Genomic DNA, 18538 nt, shown 5'->3' with positions numbered 1-18538 from the left:
CGGTCGGTCCGTTTGAAGGTTCTGGTGCGAACCGAATGGGGGGGGGGGGTGTTCGGCTCATTCCTATTGAGCACTGAAGCCCATTGCACTCACTGGTACTCGCTTTGCAGCCTGCTATTCTCCAGACCTGATTTAAAGACTAAATGATAAGCACTGAAGGGGTCAAAAGTAAAGCATGCATAGTCTGCTGGTAGTCTGCATATGATATTGTAAACCACAGAGATAAGTAACAAGTAATTTTTCTGCCCTCTGTGTCATAGCCCCACATCTTACTTTCTATAAGACAGACTCAGAATGGCTGTTTCAGGGGAATTCAATACTTTTATATAAGGGATATGACTATCAAGTTCAACCTTGCATTACGAAGGGGCCATTTATTTTCCATCAGGTATGGATTTTGAGGATCACCACTGTCAAAGCACCTTATCCTCATGTTGATTAGGACAAAGGATCCTTCCCCACAGACCTGTTCAGTGGTTGTGGAAATCTGTGGGCAAAGGAAGCCTGAAACACCCCCTTTAAAAGTAAGATACAGTTCCCCTACTTGAATGAGTAGGGGTCATTCACACACACAAAAAAAAATATGAAACCTAGAAATAAAGACATTCAAACTTTATCAAGGTTTTTATTAAAAAAAATGTAATAAATAAAATCCCCCAAAAAGTTTCTTGTTGTAAATTCATCATAAATCACAATACCTACTGCCCACCTACTTGCTGAGAAAAAACCCCTGACAACCCAGCATATACAACTGATCCTGGTGGTACCACTAGCTGCTCCCCCAGCTGTCATATAAGGAAAGGGGCAAGTATAGTGGTGACGTATGAGCAGTGGCCATATTTGGGCAGTGAAATCACTGCTGTCCCCGCCCTGTTGCTTACATAACTGGGGAATCCCAGCCATGTAAGGCAATTTGCCATGACGCCAGCTATGAGGCCAGCAGTTCATTTAGACTCAGTGAGTGCAAGCACTTGCTGCTTCCTAGGGAACCAGTGACAATGGGAAGCTACCATAAATAGAAGCAGTAAAAATACAGCTTCTATATATAATGATCAGCTCCCACCAAACGAGGGAGGGGGGGGGGGCATTTGGGCAAATCGTTGGCTCATTCCTAATCCTGTTAATCCTGTCTAATCCTACCTAAATTCTGATAGTCTGTGCATGTGATGTGACATCGGTAATGTCAGCAAATTTGAGCCACTAAGAAGTGGATAGAATTTAAAATAACTATTGTCAGTCAGTGTTAATTAGCAGGTTCTTGATGCATAAATTGCAGGCAAGCCCCTAAATATGCAGTTAACATACTTTATATTGACTGCTTTATCTATAAAAGGTTTTATAATTTTGTACAGTCAGCCTTGTAATTTATATTTTCCATCCTGCATATTGAGTGACAGACATAGCTCTTTATTAGGGAATGTATATTCCTGGTTCAGCAACTAAATTTACTTTGTCACCTCTCCGTGTCCAAAAATTTGAATGGACAGGAAATTGATATGAATAATACTGATATTGACACTGTGGTTGATTTACTAATGGAGTTGAGACTATTCACTCAAAAAAAAATAAAAAAAAATGGATATTCACTTTAATTATTCAATCGTGTGGAAAAAAAATCTGTTAAATTTAATACCTAGTCATGTGCAGATACGTTTGAATATTGAAGTAAAAATTCACACTTTATTTGAGTGAAAATGATCAACTCCTTTAGTAAATCAGCCCCTAAAAAACGAAAACTAACATAGAAAACAGAAATATTAAACTAGGATGTAGAGGGAGTTATAAAATGGTGTAAATAACAAAAATAGTTGACCAAAACTATATATACTTTCACAGGTAAAACATCAACACAGAATATCATTTTTTTGTTTCTTTTAATGAATTAATAAATGTTTAAACGCATCTACTAAATCATTTATAATTTATTTTTTTTAGAAGTCAGGTCAGTATAAGATGATTCCTGATTGGTCAATTTAAGAATTTCAGATATGGCCATGTGTTTAGCAAATTGACAGGAAATACATTCTAGCTGTAATGAATGGTAAGCTCTTTTTTCGTACAAAGTGAAAAGTAAGAACAATTGCCAGCTGTAATGAACAGTGCAATTTATTATGGAACTATAACTATCATGTGGAGGTGATGGCAACTGAGTGCAACCCCTAGTGCACCCTGTGACCATGAAACATGACGTAGATAATTAAAGATTGCTCTGATGCCTGTGACTGGAGAAAGGGTAATAAGAGACTGAAAAGGTTACAAGGGTCCATCTAATGTCACTATAACTAAAAATAGCATCAGTCACCAAACGTTTGCAGATATCTTACTCAGGCTGGGTTGACACCATTGCAAATTGGATGCGATTCCCCACATCCAGCTCACAACAGCAGGAGATTTTGACTGGCTCTCTAAGGAGGCGGTTCACATATCTCTGCAGCAGGTCTGGTGTGTTTTGCAGAAAAACACTGTGCGTCTTTTGGTCCGTTTAATTTCTGAATTCAGCCTAAAATTTGGGCTGAAATCGGACCTGAAACGGTGAACCCGGACTCATCGGACCCCTGCTGTGAGCCGAATGTGGCGATGGTGTGAACCCAGCCTAAAACTGGTGTGAACCCAGCCTAAATCCAGGCCAAATATCGATTTTAGTGAATTTGTTTACTCTTATGTAATTACCATTATTATGGTATCATTTTGGTAATCAATTCTAAAAATGGGTGTTAAAATTAATCTGAAACCAGCTTGACATTTAACTAGTTTAATTAATAAAGCTGTGGATCCTGTATGATATTTGCCATTTGCCAGAAAACCTTGTTCCAGCTCTGTCATCTGTGATTGTAACTGTAGTTGCAGCACACAGTTTTCTGGAAACAATGAGGTTGTTTAAAGGGGTATAAGTGGACATTCATCAAGCTAAAAGGTAGGAAAGTACTAATAAAGAATATTTATACTCTGGAATATCATAGTTTTCACAGTTCTATTAAGACATAAAACACGCAAATGATGCAAAGCACTTATTTTGCCTTTGTTAGTAATTGCTACACTAGAACAATGTTTAATATTAATATCTTAAATTTGGTTGTCTGATTATGACCTTGTATATTCACTGTTATAAAGATTTTATTTTATTTTTTTACTGCTAAGGGATTAAAAATAATTTACACGTACAACAGTCTCCATCTGTACATATGAAGTAGTGGTTTTACAATATAAAAATAGGGGAATTGTTTTTAAATGGCAGAAAAATGCAAAATAAATGAATGCCAAGGTCAAGACAGATAAACAAATAAAAAGCTGTAACTATCCTACTGCATTTGTAAAACAATTTTGGCCTTTTTGCAAAACGTTTGTCTAGCTGTTAGAAAAGCAAATATGCAATTGGTGAGAAACATAAAAATGACACTGTACATTTTATTAGTAGTTATTGTTTCAGGATAAATATTCTTCCATCGAAGCTTCATTCTAGTTCTTTCCAAGTCCCAAGGAATTTTTTTTTTTTTTATCCAAAAATGTCACCTCTTTTACTGCACCAAACAACTAGACTGATCATTGCTGCTGTCAAGAAAACTGGAACTAGAATAAGAGTTGTGAGAATGTCATCTGGGGGATCTTCCCATGTGACTGTGTCCGAAGTGCAGTTTGAAAAAAATTGTCTATGTATTCCAGTAATGAATCTCTCTGCCAAGGTGTTTGGCCAAAAGCATCCAGCATACATCGCAGTCATTTCTGTACAATTGGAAAAGCTGCCATAATGCCTGCAAAAAAAAGAGAAGAATAATGAATGCATTTATTAATGAGAGCTATAAAATATACTGTAAATATAAATACAAAGAATAGAGCCGGCAACTCCAAACGTCCTTGTTGCTTCTTTATTGGTGCATAAAAAAGTGAGTAAAAACATACAGGGGCTCACATTGAAACAGCAATTAAGAGACATCCAAAAGAGAAGGTGAGGTGTAGCATTTGGCAATACAAACATGGAAAATACTTTCTAGCAATGTATGTATGTTTATACACATTATCTACACAATAGGAAATGACCATGCGTTGTGGAAATGTAAACAGACCTAACACATGATCGTGTAATAGAAGTAAACTCAGATTAATTTTATTGGTTAATATTCACTTTTCAAAGTGAACAGCCTCTGCTGCTCACGCAAATCAACATTAGAGATAGGAAAACAGTTTGCGCTGAGCAAAGGTTCGGCCCAAACTTCGCCTGTTTGATTGTTGACTAGTGCCGGGCTGGCACTATGCACATGTGAGTGTTTTTAATCTGTTTTAATAAAAGCCTGTGTATTTTACAGATTTACGCTATGAGAGTCTTCCTTCCTGTTACCTGACCTCTATATCTCATTGGGACCTCTATGTGAGGACCCACTGATGGGGGATTGTATTGAGAGCCAGCACCTTGAAGTTATCTATCCCTGAAAGGATCAGTAAAAAGTGCAGTAGCTGGTTCTATAAGACGAGCCATTAACTGGTAAGTTAATTTAGGTTGATCGGTGAAGGATCTCACTGGGTGTCTCATATAATGTTTGCAATACAGCAAGATTCAGGACTGTGTTTGATTTTTCACTTCATGAACTTTTTTGAATAGTTATGGTACTTATTGTGAGTCACACTGTGTTGTTTTGCAATAGACTAGCACATATATTGCGCATTATAAGTATATTGCTATATTGTTACATTTATATTTTTCGTGTATGCATCAATTTTAATGGTCACTACTTTGGGGATATGTCTAGGGGACAAGAGCCACACCGGAGCAGAGATTCTTTCAGCTCTGCAGGGGCAGGCCCAGAGGTGGTTCATGCCACGTAAGCTTGAGCCAGGAATGGTGGTGTATGTTAATGGCACTAACCTTCACTCCGCCCTATGAAAGTTGACACATGTGCCATGCCTGGCACATGTCCTCAATTTGGTGGTGCAGCGTTTCTTAAACAAATACCCAGGTTTGCAAGATCTTCTAAAGCAGACAAAAGAGTCTGCAGCCATTTCAGGCAGTCATACACAGCCAGTGTTCGGTTGGCTGAAATTCAGCTGGAATTCAACCTGTCCGTAAATTGCCTGATGTGTGACATGCCCACCAGGTGAAACTCAACTTTGGCAATGCTGCAGCAGCTTCGCATGCAGCAGAGGGCCGTCAATGAGTACCTGTGTGAGTATGGCACAGAGCATCTCAGTTTTTTCCCCAATGCCAATGGTTGCTGATAAAGGATGCATGCACTGTACTGTCACCATTTTGAGGAGGCAACAACAATGGTGAGCCCTAACAGTGCTCGCATTAGTGACACAATCCCTCTTGTGTTCCTGCTGGAGCAGACTCTGCATGGAATTCTGGACAGGGCACTCGAGACAGAGCAGCAGGAGGAAGAGGAGGACGGCTAGACTAAAAAAACATAAGAATCAATCTCACCTTCACCGAGATCTGTTCATTGGTTGCCAGTAAAAGACAGAATCACTTTCAAAGCACTCTGTCTGACGCATAAGGGTATTCAAGGAAATGCCCCCCAATATCTATGCAAAAAACTAAAAGCTCACAACCCCAATCGCATTCTGCGATCCACCAACCAAAATCTACTTCAGATTCCCAAAGCCAGATACAAGTCCAAAGGAGAAAGAAGATTTGCGGTCCAAGGCCTCAGACTATGAAACGCTTTACCAACCAGCATTCGGTTGGAGGAGAACCACTTGGCCTTTAGGAGAAAGATCAAAACCCATCCCTTCTGAGGACAAAGGAGAAATGGACAACGAGGGCCCAGAGGCGATTTAGTTTGCATGTGCTGCGCTATATAAGTTACTCACTCACTCACTTCCTTTCCTCTCAAGGCCCACATCATACAGACACCATTCTTGCAAAGCCACAAAACACACAAGAGGAGAGGGAGGAGGAGGATTACGACAGTTTTGGAGGCATTGAAGCAGAGGAAGACATCTCAAACCTTAAGAGATAGTTTTCAGTCCCCAGAAACCTTGGAAGTAGTATGTGGCTGGGAGGAGGCAGTTCCAGATACTGTAATAATCAGTGACACTGAGGACTCTGCTTCTCATGCCTCCGCAAACTTGCGGTGCATGGCCTCCCCTATTCCTCAAAGCCTGTAAAAGGACACAATAATTCATGGCATAAAGGATAAGGATCATTATTGGTTGGCAATGCTCCTTGACCACCGTTAAAAGGAGAATGTCTCAGAACTCATCCTGTCCTCACAGAGGGAGCAGAGGATGAAATATATTCAGCCCACCTTAAAGAAGAGTTTATGTAATGCCTTTCTAGGTTCTGGAAGGTTGCAGCCTCATGGAAATGAGAAGTGGGCTGCCTCAGTGATGCATTTCAAATTTTTTTATTCTTGGACTGTCAGCTTTAAGATGCCATCGGAAGCATCTGCATCATATTGTGGAAGATTATCTAGGGAAGAAAACAGAGATGGAGAGCCTTCCAGAGGACGATCCACTGTTTTTCTGGGTCATGAGAATAGACCACTGGCCCGAACATGCCCAGCATGCAATTGAGCTGCGGGCTGCCCTGCATCCAATGTGCTTTACGAACGGGCATTTAGTACAGCCAGAAGTTTTGTGAACAGATGAAAGAGCATGTCTGTCCACAGACTCCGTTGAACGGCTGACATTTGTAAAAATGTATAAATCCTGGATTAGAAGCAGCTATCAAGCCCTTGATGCCGATGTCGCTCATTAAGTGTTATTGGGATCACAAATCTCTGCAAGACTGTCTAGGCTCCCTAGCTTGGGTGTTGATTTTATATTGAATTAATTTTTTGGTATAGGTTTCATGGGCACAATTGACACCCAAGGACCAATTTTTCTGCACCTGTTTGACAGGTGCATCAAATTAATTTTTTTTTACAGCAAGGCCAATTCTTGCTTTCATCAAGATTATCTCTAGAAGGTTACAGGGTGAGGGCACCAACAACACCCAAAGACCATTTTTTCCACAAAGGTTTGACAGTTTTTTTGCTTTCAACAAGTCTACTGCCGCATACACACGATCGGTCAAACCAATGAGAACGGTCTGATGGACTGTTTTCATCGGTTAACCGATAAAGCTGACTGATGGTCAGTTGTGCCTACACACCATCGGTTAAAAAAACGATTGTGTCAGAACGCGGTGACGTAAAACACAACGACGTGCTGAAAAAACGAAGTTCAATGCTTCCAAGCATGCGTCAACTTAATTCTGAGCATCAAGGAAAACTTGTAAAAAAACGGGAAAAACACTGCGCTAAACAAAAAATTGAAAATGCTGCTAGTACCAAAAATATAGATACAAATATTTAAGCAAAATAAAGAAAAGAAGAGGTACAGCGCAAATTCTAGTGTATAGAAATTCTGATGTGATACCAAAAAATTCCTGGCGTGACACAAATAAGTGAAGGTGACACAAAATTGTAAGGTCAATTGCTATGCATCACTGAAACTAAACAATTGACTAAAAATAAAAATGCACGTGAAAAACAAAAATAACTTGTAAATGAAAACAATATATGAATGTGTATAAAGTCTGTGAATGAATGAGATTGTGCAAGCAAAAAAGACTACAGGTGAGGTATTAGTCCATATGCTCCCAGATATCTTAAAGAAAACTTCTTTAAAAGAGTGAACTTCACAGCGAATGTCTTCAGAGAAAAGGATAGTACAGGGCTGACACAACCTTCCACCAAGGCACACCTGAGTGACAAAACAATGCCCTTACCAGATGTGGAGACCACAACGGTGGTCAGACTGGACCCGGGTATATTTAGAGTCACCCAAATGACTGTATGTAGCACACTGGATCTGCTTCAAGCTATTTCCCATCGGTCAGAACGGATGAATGGCTCAGATGCAAAAAGAAAAGAAAAGGGCCCATAGTGCAACTTTGCAAAACAATTTAATGATCAAAGTAAAATATTGCACTTACAGATAGGTGGAGAATCATAAGCCCAATAAGGTGCACAAAGTGCGGTTTCAAAAGCTGGATATCGGCGTCCTCTATGGCTTCCCCTTCCTGGGTCAGTTCAGGTTAGCGTGAAAAACGTCAGAATGCAGGCCACGCCTATGCATTTCGTCATACGTGACGTCGTCTGGGACTGGCTGCTGCTTCCATGTGCTCACGCATGCCCTTATATATAGTGTCTGCGCCATTTTGAGTGAGGGAAAACTAGTAAGGGCAAAAATACTGACCAGAAAGGGATCAAAAATTAAAACTAGAAATGGGTGACATCTTGTGGCTAAAAAGGCAAATTGCACCTAAGAATATACCATAGATGACTACCAGTGCCATCTTGTGGCGAAAAAGCATATTACATGAAGGAGTATACCAATGATGTATATAAGATAAAACTGATGAACCAAGAAAGGGTAATGCGAAGGGAACGCCGAGAAAAGAGTATACAGTAGGTGTTTGTGATATTGTGCTTTCAGCACGACAGCGTCGCGCTGATACTCGGCGACAGGGTGCCGAGATCTCGCCGACATCTCACACTCACTGGAATAGTGACAGCACATCCCAGCAAGCGCGTCATAGAAGCGACGGGAGATCCGACTTGGATTCCCGCCAATTCTACACGTGTGCGGCGTTTGTTATGAATCCTGAGGGGGAAGTCCCCGCCGGATTTTAAATAAAAATCCGGCATGGGTCCCCCCCTCAGGAGCATACCGGGCCCTTAGGTCTGTTATGGGTTGTAAGGAGAGCCCCCTCTACGCCGAAAAAAACGGCGTAGGGGGTCCCCCTACAATCCATACCAGACCCGTATCCAAAGCACGCTACCCGGCCAGCCAGGAAGGGAGTGGGGACGAGCGAGCGCCCCCCCCCTCCTGAGCCGTACCAGGCTGCATGCCCTCAACATGGGGGGGTTGGGTGCTCTGGGGCAGGGGGGCGCACTGCGGCCCCCCCACCTCAGAGCACCCTGTCCCCATGTTGATGAGGACAGGGCCCCTTCCCGACAACCCTGGCCGTTGGTTGTCGGGGTATGCGGGCGGGAGGCTTATCGGAATCTGGGAGCCCCCTTTAATAAGGGGGCCCCCAGATACCGGCCCCCCACCCTAAGTGAATGAGTATGGGGTACATCGTACCCCTACCCATTCACCTGCAAGAAAAGTGGTAAAAACACAAATAAACCACACAGTGTATTAAAATATTTTATTTTTCTGCTCCGGAGGCCGCCCCCTGTCTTCTTTATTAGCTCTTTTACCAGGGGGGGCTTCTTCTTTGACGTCTTCGGGTGGGTGGGGGCCGCCGTCTGGTTCTCTTCCACCGCCGGGGGGGGGTGGCTTTTAAAAAAGCCCCCACCCCCCCGGCGGGTTTCCTCCGGCGTCTTCGGCGGGGCTCTTCTTCCGCTATCCCGACGGGTCTTCTCAACTCTCCGGGGTTCTCCTTCTGTCTTCGCCGCTCTCCGTTGTTGACTCGGCGCACCCCGGTTCTTCGTCTCGCTGTCCGGTGTCTTCTTCCGTGCTCTACGTCTTCTCCTTCCGTGCTGTGATGAGTTCTTCTTCCGTGCTGTGACGTCATGTTCTTCACTTCTCTCCTTCTCCCGATGTTGACTCGCCGGTCCTCCTCGCTGAAATGACGGATGCGCGCCTTGCATCGGACCTATATAGGCCTCACAGTCCCATCATGCTCTGTACCTACCCATGTGATACCTACCACGTGGGTAGGTACAGAGCATGATGGGACTGTGAGGCCTATATAGGTCCGATGCAAGGCGCGCATCCGTCATTTCAGCGAGGAGGACCGGCGCGTCAACATCGGGAGAAGAAGAGAAGTGAAGAACATGACGTCACAGCGCGGAAGAAGACGTACAGCACGGAAGAAGTGACCGGACTGCGAGACGAAGAACCGGGGTGCGACGAGTCAACAGCGGAGAGCGGCGAGACCCCCCGGATAGCGGAGAAGACCCGTCGGGATAGCGGAAGAAGAAGAGACCCGCCGAAGACGCCGGAGGAAACCCGCCGGGGGGGTGGGGGCTTTTTTAAAAGCCACCCCCCCCGGCGGTGGAAGAGAACCAGACGGCGGCCCCCACCCACCCGAAGACGTCAAAGAAGAAGCCCCCCCTGGTAAAAGAGCTAATAAAGAAGACAGGGGGCGGCCTCCGGAGCAGAAAAATATAATATTTTAATACACTGTGTGGTTTATTTGTGTTTTTACCACTTTTCTTGCAGGTGAATGGGTAGGGGTACGATGTACCCCATACTCATTCACTTAGGGTGGGGGGCCGGTATCTGGGGGCCCCCTTATTAAAGGGGGCTCCCAGATTCCGATAAGCCTCCCGCCCGCATACCCCGACAACCAACGGCCAGGGTTGTCGGGAAGGGGCCCTGTCCTCATCAACATGGGGACAGGGTGCTCTGAGGTGGGGGGGCCGCAGTGCGCCCCCCTGCCCCAGAGCACCCAACCCCCCCATGTTGAGGGCATGCAGCCTGGTACGGCTCAGGAGGGGGGGGGCGCTCGCTCGTCCCCACTCCCTTCCTGGCTGGCCGGGTAGCGTGCTTTGGATACGGGTCTGGTATGGATTGTAGGGGGACCCCCTACGCCGTTTTTTCCGGCGTAGTGGGGCTCTCCTTACAACCCATAACAGACCTAAGGGCCCGGTATGCTCCTGAGGGGGGGACCCATGCCGGATTTTTATTAAAAATCCGGCGGGGACTTCCCCTTCAGGATTCATAACAAACGCCGCACACGTGTAGAATTGGCGGGAATCCAAGTCGGATCTCCCGTCGCTTCTATGACGGCTCTGTCTCCATCGCGGCAAGCCAGCTTGGCGCTGGCTCCCGCGATGGGGCTCGTAGGTGCTGAATCTCGCTGAGAAAGAGAGCGAGATTGACACAAAATCGGGTTCACCTACTGTATGTACAATCTAATATAACATATGGGTACACAAGCTTTTAATATTTGTTAGTTAAAAGGCTAAAATATAAAATTTATTTAAAAAATATATTTAAAAAAGAACATATAAAAGAAAGGGGACGTTATATATATATATATATATATATATATATATATATATATATATATATATATATATATATATATATATATATATATATATATATATATATATATATATATATATATATATATCTCCAGTGAAAGAAGCCTATGCATTATTCAAGAAACAGTTAATGTCCCAGTCTACATTAAGGCCGTGCGGTATGTAAGATTGCATATTGTAAATCCATTGAGTTTCAATCTTGGAAATGGCCCGAACTTTGTTCGTGCCTCTCCAATGGGGGGTTAATTTTTCAATCGGTAAAAACATTGTACCCTCTACCTTTTTGTTGTGGTATTTGGCATAGTGTTTTGAGAGATTATGCTTAGGAAAACCCCGCCTAATATTCCCCACATGTTCCTCCATCCTAACATGTGCCGCTCTTTTGGTCCTGCCAATGTATTGTTTAGCACAAGGGCACTGAATGAGATAAATAACGTACTCACTGGTGCAGGTGATAAAAGAGTCAATAGGATATGATATCTGCGTCTGACTCGATTGAAACGATTCAATCTTACGTCCCTGAAGCTGGTTGATTTTGCAAATATTGCATTTCTTACAGGGGAAGAACCCTTTCATGGTCTGGAAAAATGAAATTGTGTTAGGAGGATTAACCACGTTCGGAGCCAGTTTGTGTCTGAGGGATGGTGCTCCCCTAAACATAATAACAGGTTTATCTGGAAGTACTGGACCCAACACTTTGTCATTTTTTAAAATATTCCAGTATTTGTTAAAGATTTTCTTAACTGAAAAGTATTGATTGGAAAAAACAGTGATCATGGAACATCCAAATCTACTATCTAAAGCTTTTTTGGGTCTTCCAATATTTTCCAGCATCTTGTTTCTATCCATATCCTCAACTTTCTTGATAGTCTCGTCGATGTCAGTTGCCTTATAACCTTTCTCCAGAAATCTGGTTTTGAGAAGTGATGCTTGTAGTTTGTACTCTGATGTATTTGTACAATTCCTCCTTAATCTCTGGAACTGTCCTTTCGGTACAGCACTAAGCCAGGTAGGGTGATGGCAACTCGTAAGAGGGATAAAACTATTCCGGTCCGTCTCCTTAAAGTGGGTATTGGTCGTTATTATTCCATTCTTGACCACAATATTCAGATCTAGGAAATGTATATCAGTACAACTGGCTTCATGTTTCAAGCAGATGCCCTTATTGTTACTGTTAAGCTGGGAAAGGAAATATTCTAAAGAACTAGAATCTCCCTCCCAGATAAGCAGGACATCGTCGATATACCTTTTCCAAAGACGGAGCTCTTTTGGGGGTTGTAAGTATATGACCTCTCTCTCCCAATATGCCATGAAAAGATTGCCGAGGCTGGGGGCAAATTTAGCCCCCATAGCCACGCCGCACTTTTGGAGGAAGTAGTCACCCTCAAACCAAAAATAGTTATGAGTTGTTGCGAAAATAATTAAATTGATAAAATCTTTCTGTAAAACTGACAAAGAATTATCCTGCTGCAAATGAAAACGTATTGCCTCTAATCCATGTTGATGTGAAATAATAGTATAGAGAGAAGTGACATCAGCTGTCACTAAGATATAACCCTCCTTCCAGTGAAAATCAGCCAGCAATTTGATAACCTGGGTGGTATCTCTGAGATAAGATGGGGTATGGATAACCAAGGGCTGGAGAAACTCATCAATATACTTCCCGATCCTTGCCGTCACGGAATCTATGCCACTTATGATGGGCCGACCCGGAGGGTTTACCAAACTTTTGTGTACTTTTGGCAAATAGTATATGACTGGAACCCTTGGGGCAGATGGAATCAAATATGCCTTCCTCTTTTTTATTCAGTATTCCCAAAGAAAATCCTTCGTTGATTAATTCGGATAAAGCCTTTTTATATTTAACCGTGGGATTGCAAGCGAGACGGCTATAGGTGGTGTCATCAGAGAGAAGCCTTTTGAGTTCAGTGAGGTAGTCATCCTTATTGAGGATGACCACACCCCCACCCTTATCTGCAGGGCGAATCACTATGTTGTTCCGTTCACAAATGGATTTGATGTTACTTTGGAAATCCTTATTGTTTCTGAAACGCGGCACCTTAAGAGCGGTAATGTCCTTCAGTACTAGCTCCTTAAAGGTTTGAATAGAAGGTGCAGTGAAACCGGGGGGATTAAAGGTTGATGCATTAGAAAGATTAGTATGCTTAATTGAAGCCATACCATCTTCTAAGGGTAAAGGTGTGGAAATTGGGTGTATCACCCCTGGACTGCTTGATGCAGTGTTACTGACTCTCCCAATGGGATTTAACATAAAATGTCTTTTAATGTTCATCTTTCTGATGAATTTATGGTCATCGATGAATGTCTCAAACTTGTTCAGTTTCCTAGGTGGTGCGAATTTTAAACCTTGACTTAATACTGATTGCTCACCCTTTGAAAGTTGTACTGAACTTAAATTGAAGACCCCATCAATTTTTATTGTTTCCTTTTTTTTGGCTTGGGCCCTCCTGCCCCCTCTGTTGCCTCTCCTGCGTTTGGTCCTCTTTTGGGTCGAAAGTTGGCCGGAGGAAAAAAACGAGGTTCATCTCTTCCATTTGTCTGCCATGGGGCACTCTGCTGTTCATCTCTATACCGAGTGGCATGTTCGACATATTGGTTAGGATGTCTGGAAATAACCAATTCAACCTCTGGACGGTCATCACGATAGTGCGATAAGGGAGCGAATCTGTTATAAGTAGAGACTGAGCTGGTTCTAGGGGTATGGTCATTATGATAATGACCATACTGGCTCAAAGGGATCTCCCTCCCATACTCGAAATCCTGATGATGGAAATACGGGGGGGGATGGTAATTCCTCTGTTCCACATATCCCCAGCCTGGTGAATCACTGCGATGATGGTCTTTTGCTCGCAATGGTCTTCCCTTAGGGAGGCGGTTGTTATATTGACCCTCAGACCAGTTCCCCTGATCTGCAGTTTTAATGAATTTCCCTTTATTTTTATTATTCTTAACTTTGGGTTTTACTGCCGTATAACCCAATGGGGTATTACTTGGGCCTTCCCTCGGAGTGTTAACACTCGATGGTTGTGAGGGAATAGAGGGACGACCCCTGTCTGAGGGGGGTTGTTCATTGTTGCTGACTGAAGCGGAGATCTGGGCATTCTCTGCTTCCATTTCCTCTATAATGGTCGCTTGCCATCTAAAGACCATGTTGTTAGTATAGTCTGTGAAATCTCGATTGTATTACAGAGGGTGTTTTCAATGGTGTTATGGATTCTCAAGATGAGCTAGGTGGTGTTTTTGTTAGACTCAAAAACCTCTTAGTGTCTGAATTGCACACAAATTGGGACATAGCCTATTTAGAACAATATGTAGCACTTAAATTGGTCCCACGCAGTTTGAGATGGGAAGTCAGCCCGCAGAAGGGAGAGTCAGACCTAGCCGGGTGGTATTCCTACTTTAACGAAACAGGAATTAAATTTTTGCAATTTCTATTGAGCAAGAAACGTAATAAATTAAAATTTCTTAATGATGAGATAGGCGTACTAAAAGATAAGCTCGTCCCTCATAAGGATCAAGAAACCTACAAACAGAAATCTGAACAACTTAAAGGATTTCTTGAGAAAGAAGACCTTGATCAGAAGCTAAAGAAAAAGAAAAAATACAATCGAGATTTCACAGACTATACTAACATGGTCTTTAGATGGCAAGCGACCATTATAGAGGAAATGGAAGCAGAGAATGCCCAGATCTCCGCTTCAGTCAGCAACAATGAACAACCCCCCTCAGACAGGGGTCGTCCCTCTATTCCCTCACAACCATCGAGTGTTAACACTCCGAGGGAAGGCCCAAGTAATACCCCATTGGGTTATACGGCAGTAAAACCCAAAGTTAAGAATAATAAAAATAAAGGGAAATTCATTAAAACTGCAGATCAGGGGAACTGGTCTGAGGGTCAATATAACAACCGCCTCCCTAAGGGAAGACCATTGCGAGCAAAAGACCATCATCGCAGTGATTCACCAGGCTGGGGATATGTGGAACAGAGGAATTACCATCCCCCCCCCCGTATTTCCATCATCAGGATTTCGAGTATGGGAGGGAGATCCCTTTGAGCCAGTATGGTCATTATCATAATGACCATACCCCTAGAACCAGCTCAGTCCCTACTTATAACAGATTCGCTCCCTTATCGCACTATCGTGATGACCGTCCAGAGGTTGAATCGGTTATTTCCAGACATCCTAACCAATATGTCGAACATGCCACTCGGTATAGAGATGAACAGCAGAGTGCCCCATGGCAGACAAATGGAAGAGATGAACCTCGTTTTTTTCCTCCGGCCAACTTTCGACCCAAAAGAGGACCAAACGCAGGAGAGGCAACAGAGGGGGCAGGAGGGCCCAAGCCACAAAAAAAAGGAAACAATAAAAATTGATGGGGTCTTCAATTTAAGTTCAGTACAACTTTCAAAGGGTGAGCAATCAGTATTAAGTCAAGGTTTAAAATTCGCACCACCTAGGAAACTGAACAAGTTTGAGACATTCATCGATGCCCATAAATTCATCAGAAAGATGAACATTAAAAGACATTTTATGTTAAATCCCATTGGGAGAGTCAGTAACACGCAGTACAGGGGTGATACACCCAATTTCCACACCTTTACCCTTAGAAGATGGTATGGCTTCAATTAAGCATACTAATCTTTCTAATGCATCAACCTTTAATCCCCCCTGTTTCACTGCACCTTCTATTCAAACCTTTAAGGAGCTAGTACTGAAGGACATTACCGCTCTTAAGGTGCCGCGTTTCAGAAACAATAAGGATTTCCAAAGTAACATCAAATCCATTTGTGAACGGAACGACATAGTGATTCGCCCTGCAGATAAGGGTGGGGGTGTGGTCATCCTCAATAAGGATGACTACCTCACTGAACTCAAAAGGCTTCTCTCTGATGAAATCAACCAGCTTCAGGGACGTAAGATTGAATCGTTTCAATCGAGTCAGACGCAGATATCATATCCTATTGACTCTTTTATCACCTGCACCAGTGAGTACGTTATTTATCTCATTCAGTGCCCTTGTGCTAAACAATACATTGGCAGGACCAAAAGAGCGGCACATGTTAGGATGGAGGAACATGTGGGGAATATTAGGCGGGGTTTTCCTAAGCATAATCTCTCAAAACACTATGCCAAATACCACAACAAAAAGGTAGAGGGTACAATGTTTTTACCGATTGAAAAATTAACCCCCCATTGGAGAGGCACAAACAAAGTTCGCGCCATTTCCAAGATTGAAACTCAATGGATTTACAATATGCAATCTTACATACCGCACGGCCTTAATGTAGACTGGGACATTAACTGTTTCTTGAATAATGCATAGGCTTCTTTCACTGGAGATAGATAGATATATATATATATATATATATATATATATATATATATATATATATATATATATATATATATATATATATATATATATATATAACGTCCCCTTTCTTTTATATGTTCTTTTTTAAATATATTTTTTAAATAAATTTTATATTTTAGCCTTTTAACTAACAAATATTAAAAGCTTGTGTACCCATATGTTATATTAGATTGTACATATACTCTTTTCTCGGCGTTCCCTTCGCATTACCCTTTCTTGGTTCATCAGTTTTATCTTATATACATCATTGGTATATTCCTTCATGTAATATGCTTTTTCGCCACAAGATGGCACTGGTAGTCATCTATGGTATATTCTTAGGTGCAATTTGCCTTTTTAGCCACAAGATGTCACCCATTTCTAGTTTTAATTTTTGATCCCTTTCTGGTCAGTATTTTTGCCCTTACTAGTTTTCCCTCACTCAAAATGGCGCAGACACTATATATAAGGGCATGCGTGAGCACATGGAAGCAGCAGCCAGTCCCAGACGACGTCACGTATGACGAAATGCATAGGCGTGGCCTGCATTCTGACGTTTTTCACGCTAACCTGAACTGACCCAGGAAGGGGAAGCCATAGAGGACGCCGATATCCAGCTTTTGAAACCGCACTTTGTGCACCTTATTGGGCTTATGATTCTCCACCTATCTGTAAGTGCAATATTTTACTTTGATCATTAAATTGTTTTGCAAAGTTGCACTATGGGCCCTTTTCTTTTCTTTTTGCATCTGAGCCATTCATCCGTTCTGACCGATGGGAAATAGCTTGAAGCAGATCCAGTGTGCTACATACAGTCATTTGGGTGACTCTAAATATACCCGGGTCCAGTCTGACCACCGTTGTGGTCTCCACATCTGGTAAGGGCATTGTTTTGTCACTCAGGTGTGCCTTGGTGGAAGGTTGTGTCAGCCCTGTACTATCCTTTTCTCTGAAGACATTCGCTGTGAAGTTCACTCTTTTAAAGAAGTTTTCTTTAAGATATCTGGGAGCATATGGACTAATACCTCACCTGTAGTCTTTTTTGCTTGCACAATCTCATTCATTCACAGACTTTATACACATTCATATATTGTTTTCATTTACAAGTTATTTTTGTTTTTCACGTGCATTTTTATTTTTAGTCAATTGTTTAGTTTCAGTGATGCATAGCAATTGACCTTACAATTTTGTGTCACCTTCACTTATTTGTGTCACGCCAGGAATTTTTTGGTATCACATCAGAATTTCTATACACTAGAATTTGCGCTGTACCTCTTCTTTTCTTTAATTCTGAGCATGCCTGGATTTTTAACCGATGGACGTGCCTACAAATGATCAGCTTTGTTCTATCGGTTAGGTATCCATCGGTTAAATTTAAAACAAGATTGCTTTTTTTTAACCTATGGATAAATAACCGATGGGGCCCACACACAATCGGTTTGGTCCGATGAAAACGGTCCATCAGACCGTTCTCATCGGTTTGACCGATCGTGTGTACGCGGCATTCCTCTAGAAGGTTACGGGGTGAGGACACCAACAACAACCAAAGACCAATTTTCCACACTTGTTGCTTCTATCCAAAGTCCAAAGTCTACAAAAGAGACACCAGACTTGTTAATCTTGGCCTGAATGTACTATAATTTGGCTCCTTCACATAAGGCTTGCTCACTGTGCTGCAAAATGTTGTTATTTCCATCCAAAGTCTGCCAATGAGACACCAAAATTTATCCTAAAAAAAAATATTTTTCTGCACAAATTGTGGCCCCAAGCTATTGTTTACTAAATAAAGAGCGCTTTTTAGGGAAAATCTATTTAAATTAATTTATTTCTTTATAAATGTCAGTTTTGCTGCAGCAGGTTCTATATATTGTACAGATACACCACTTTACAGACTAAAGGAACCCCCCCAAGCACTATTTTAAAAGGAATTTTTCATTTTTATTGCTTCACTTTAAGCATCATTAATCACTGCTCCTTTAAGAATCCCCTTTTTAAAGTTTTTTTTTGCATTGGTACATGTCCCCCAGGACAGCACCCGGGCACCCATGCCCTTTTATGGGCAATAACATGCATGTACGCCTTCAAAATGGGGACTTTTGATTTTTCCTGTTTGGGTCTCATAGACTTCAAAGTGGTTTGTTGCACGTGTCCGCAATGTTCTAGAGTTCTGGTGTGAA

At 42.3% G+C, this 18538-nt stretch overlaps 1 protein-coding gene across 1 annotated transcript in view; it reads right to left on the bottom strand.

Annotated features, from left to right (window-relative positions):
* Positions 1-3387: 3387 nt before the first annotated feature.
* Positions 3388-18538, bottom strand: part of RAMP3 (receptor activity modifying protein 3) — a 259527-nt gene continuing 244376 nt past the window's right edge. Inside the window, exon 3 of the mRNA XM_040353331.1 lies at positions 3388-3749. Coding sequence (XP_040209265.1) covers positions 3494-3749 — 256 coding nt within the window. The 3' untranslated portion in view covers positions 3388-3493. The remainder of the gene's footprint in view (positions 3750-18538) is intronic.

Source organism: Rana temporaria, chromosome 5 (assembly GCF_905171775.1).
Source record: "Rana temporaria chromosome 5, aRanTem1.1, whole genome shotgun sequence".
Classification (NCBI taxonomy): Eukaryota; Metazoa; Chordata; class Amphibia; order Anura; family Ranidae; genus Rana; species Rana temporaria.
This window is presented reverse-complemented; position numbering and strand designations above follow the sequence as displayed.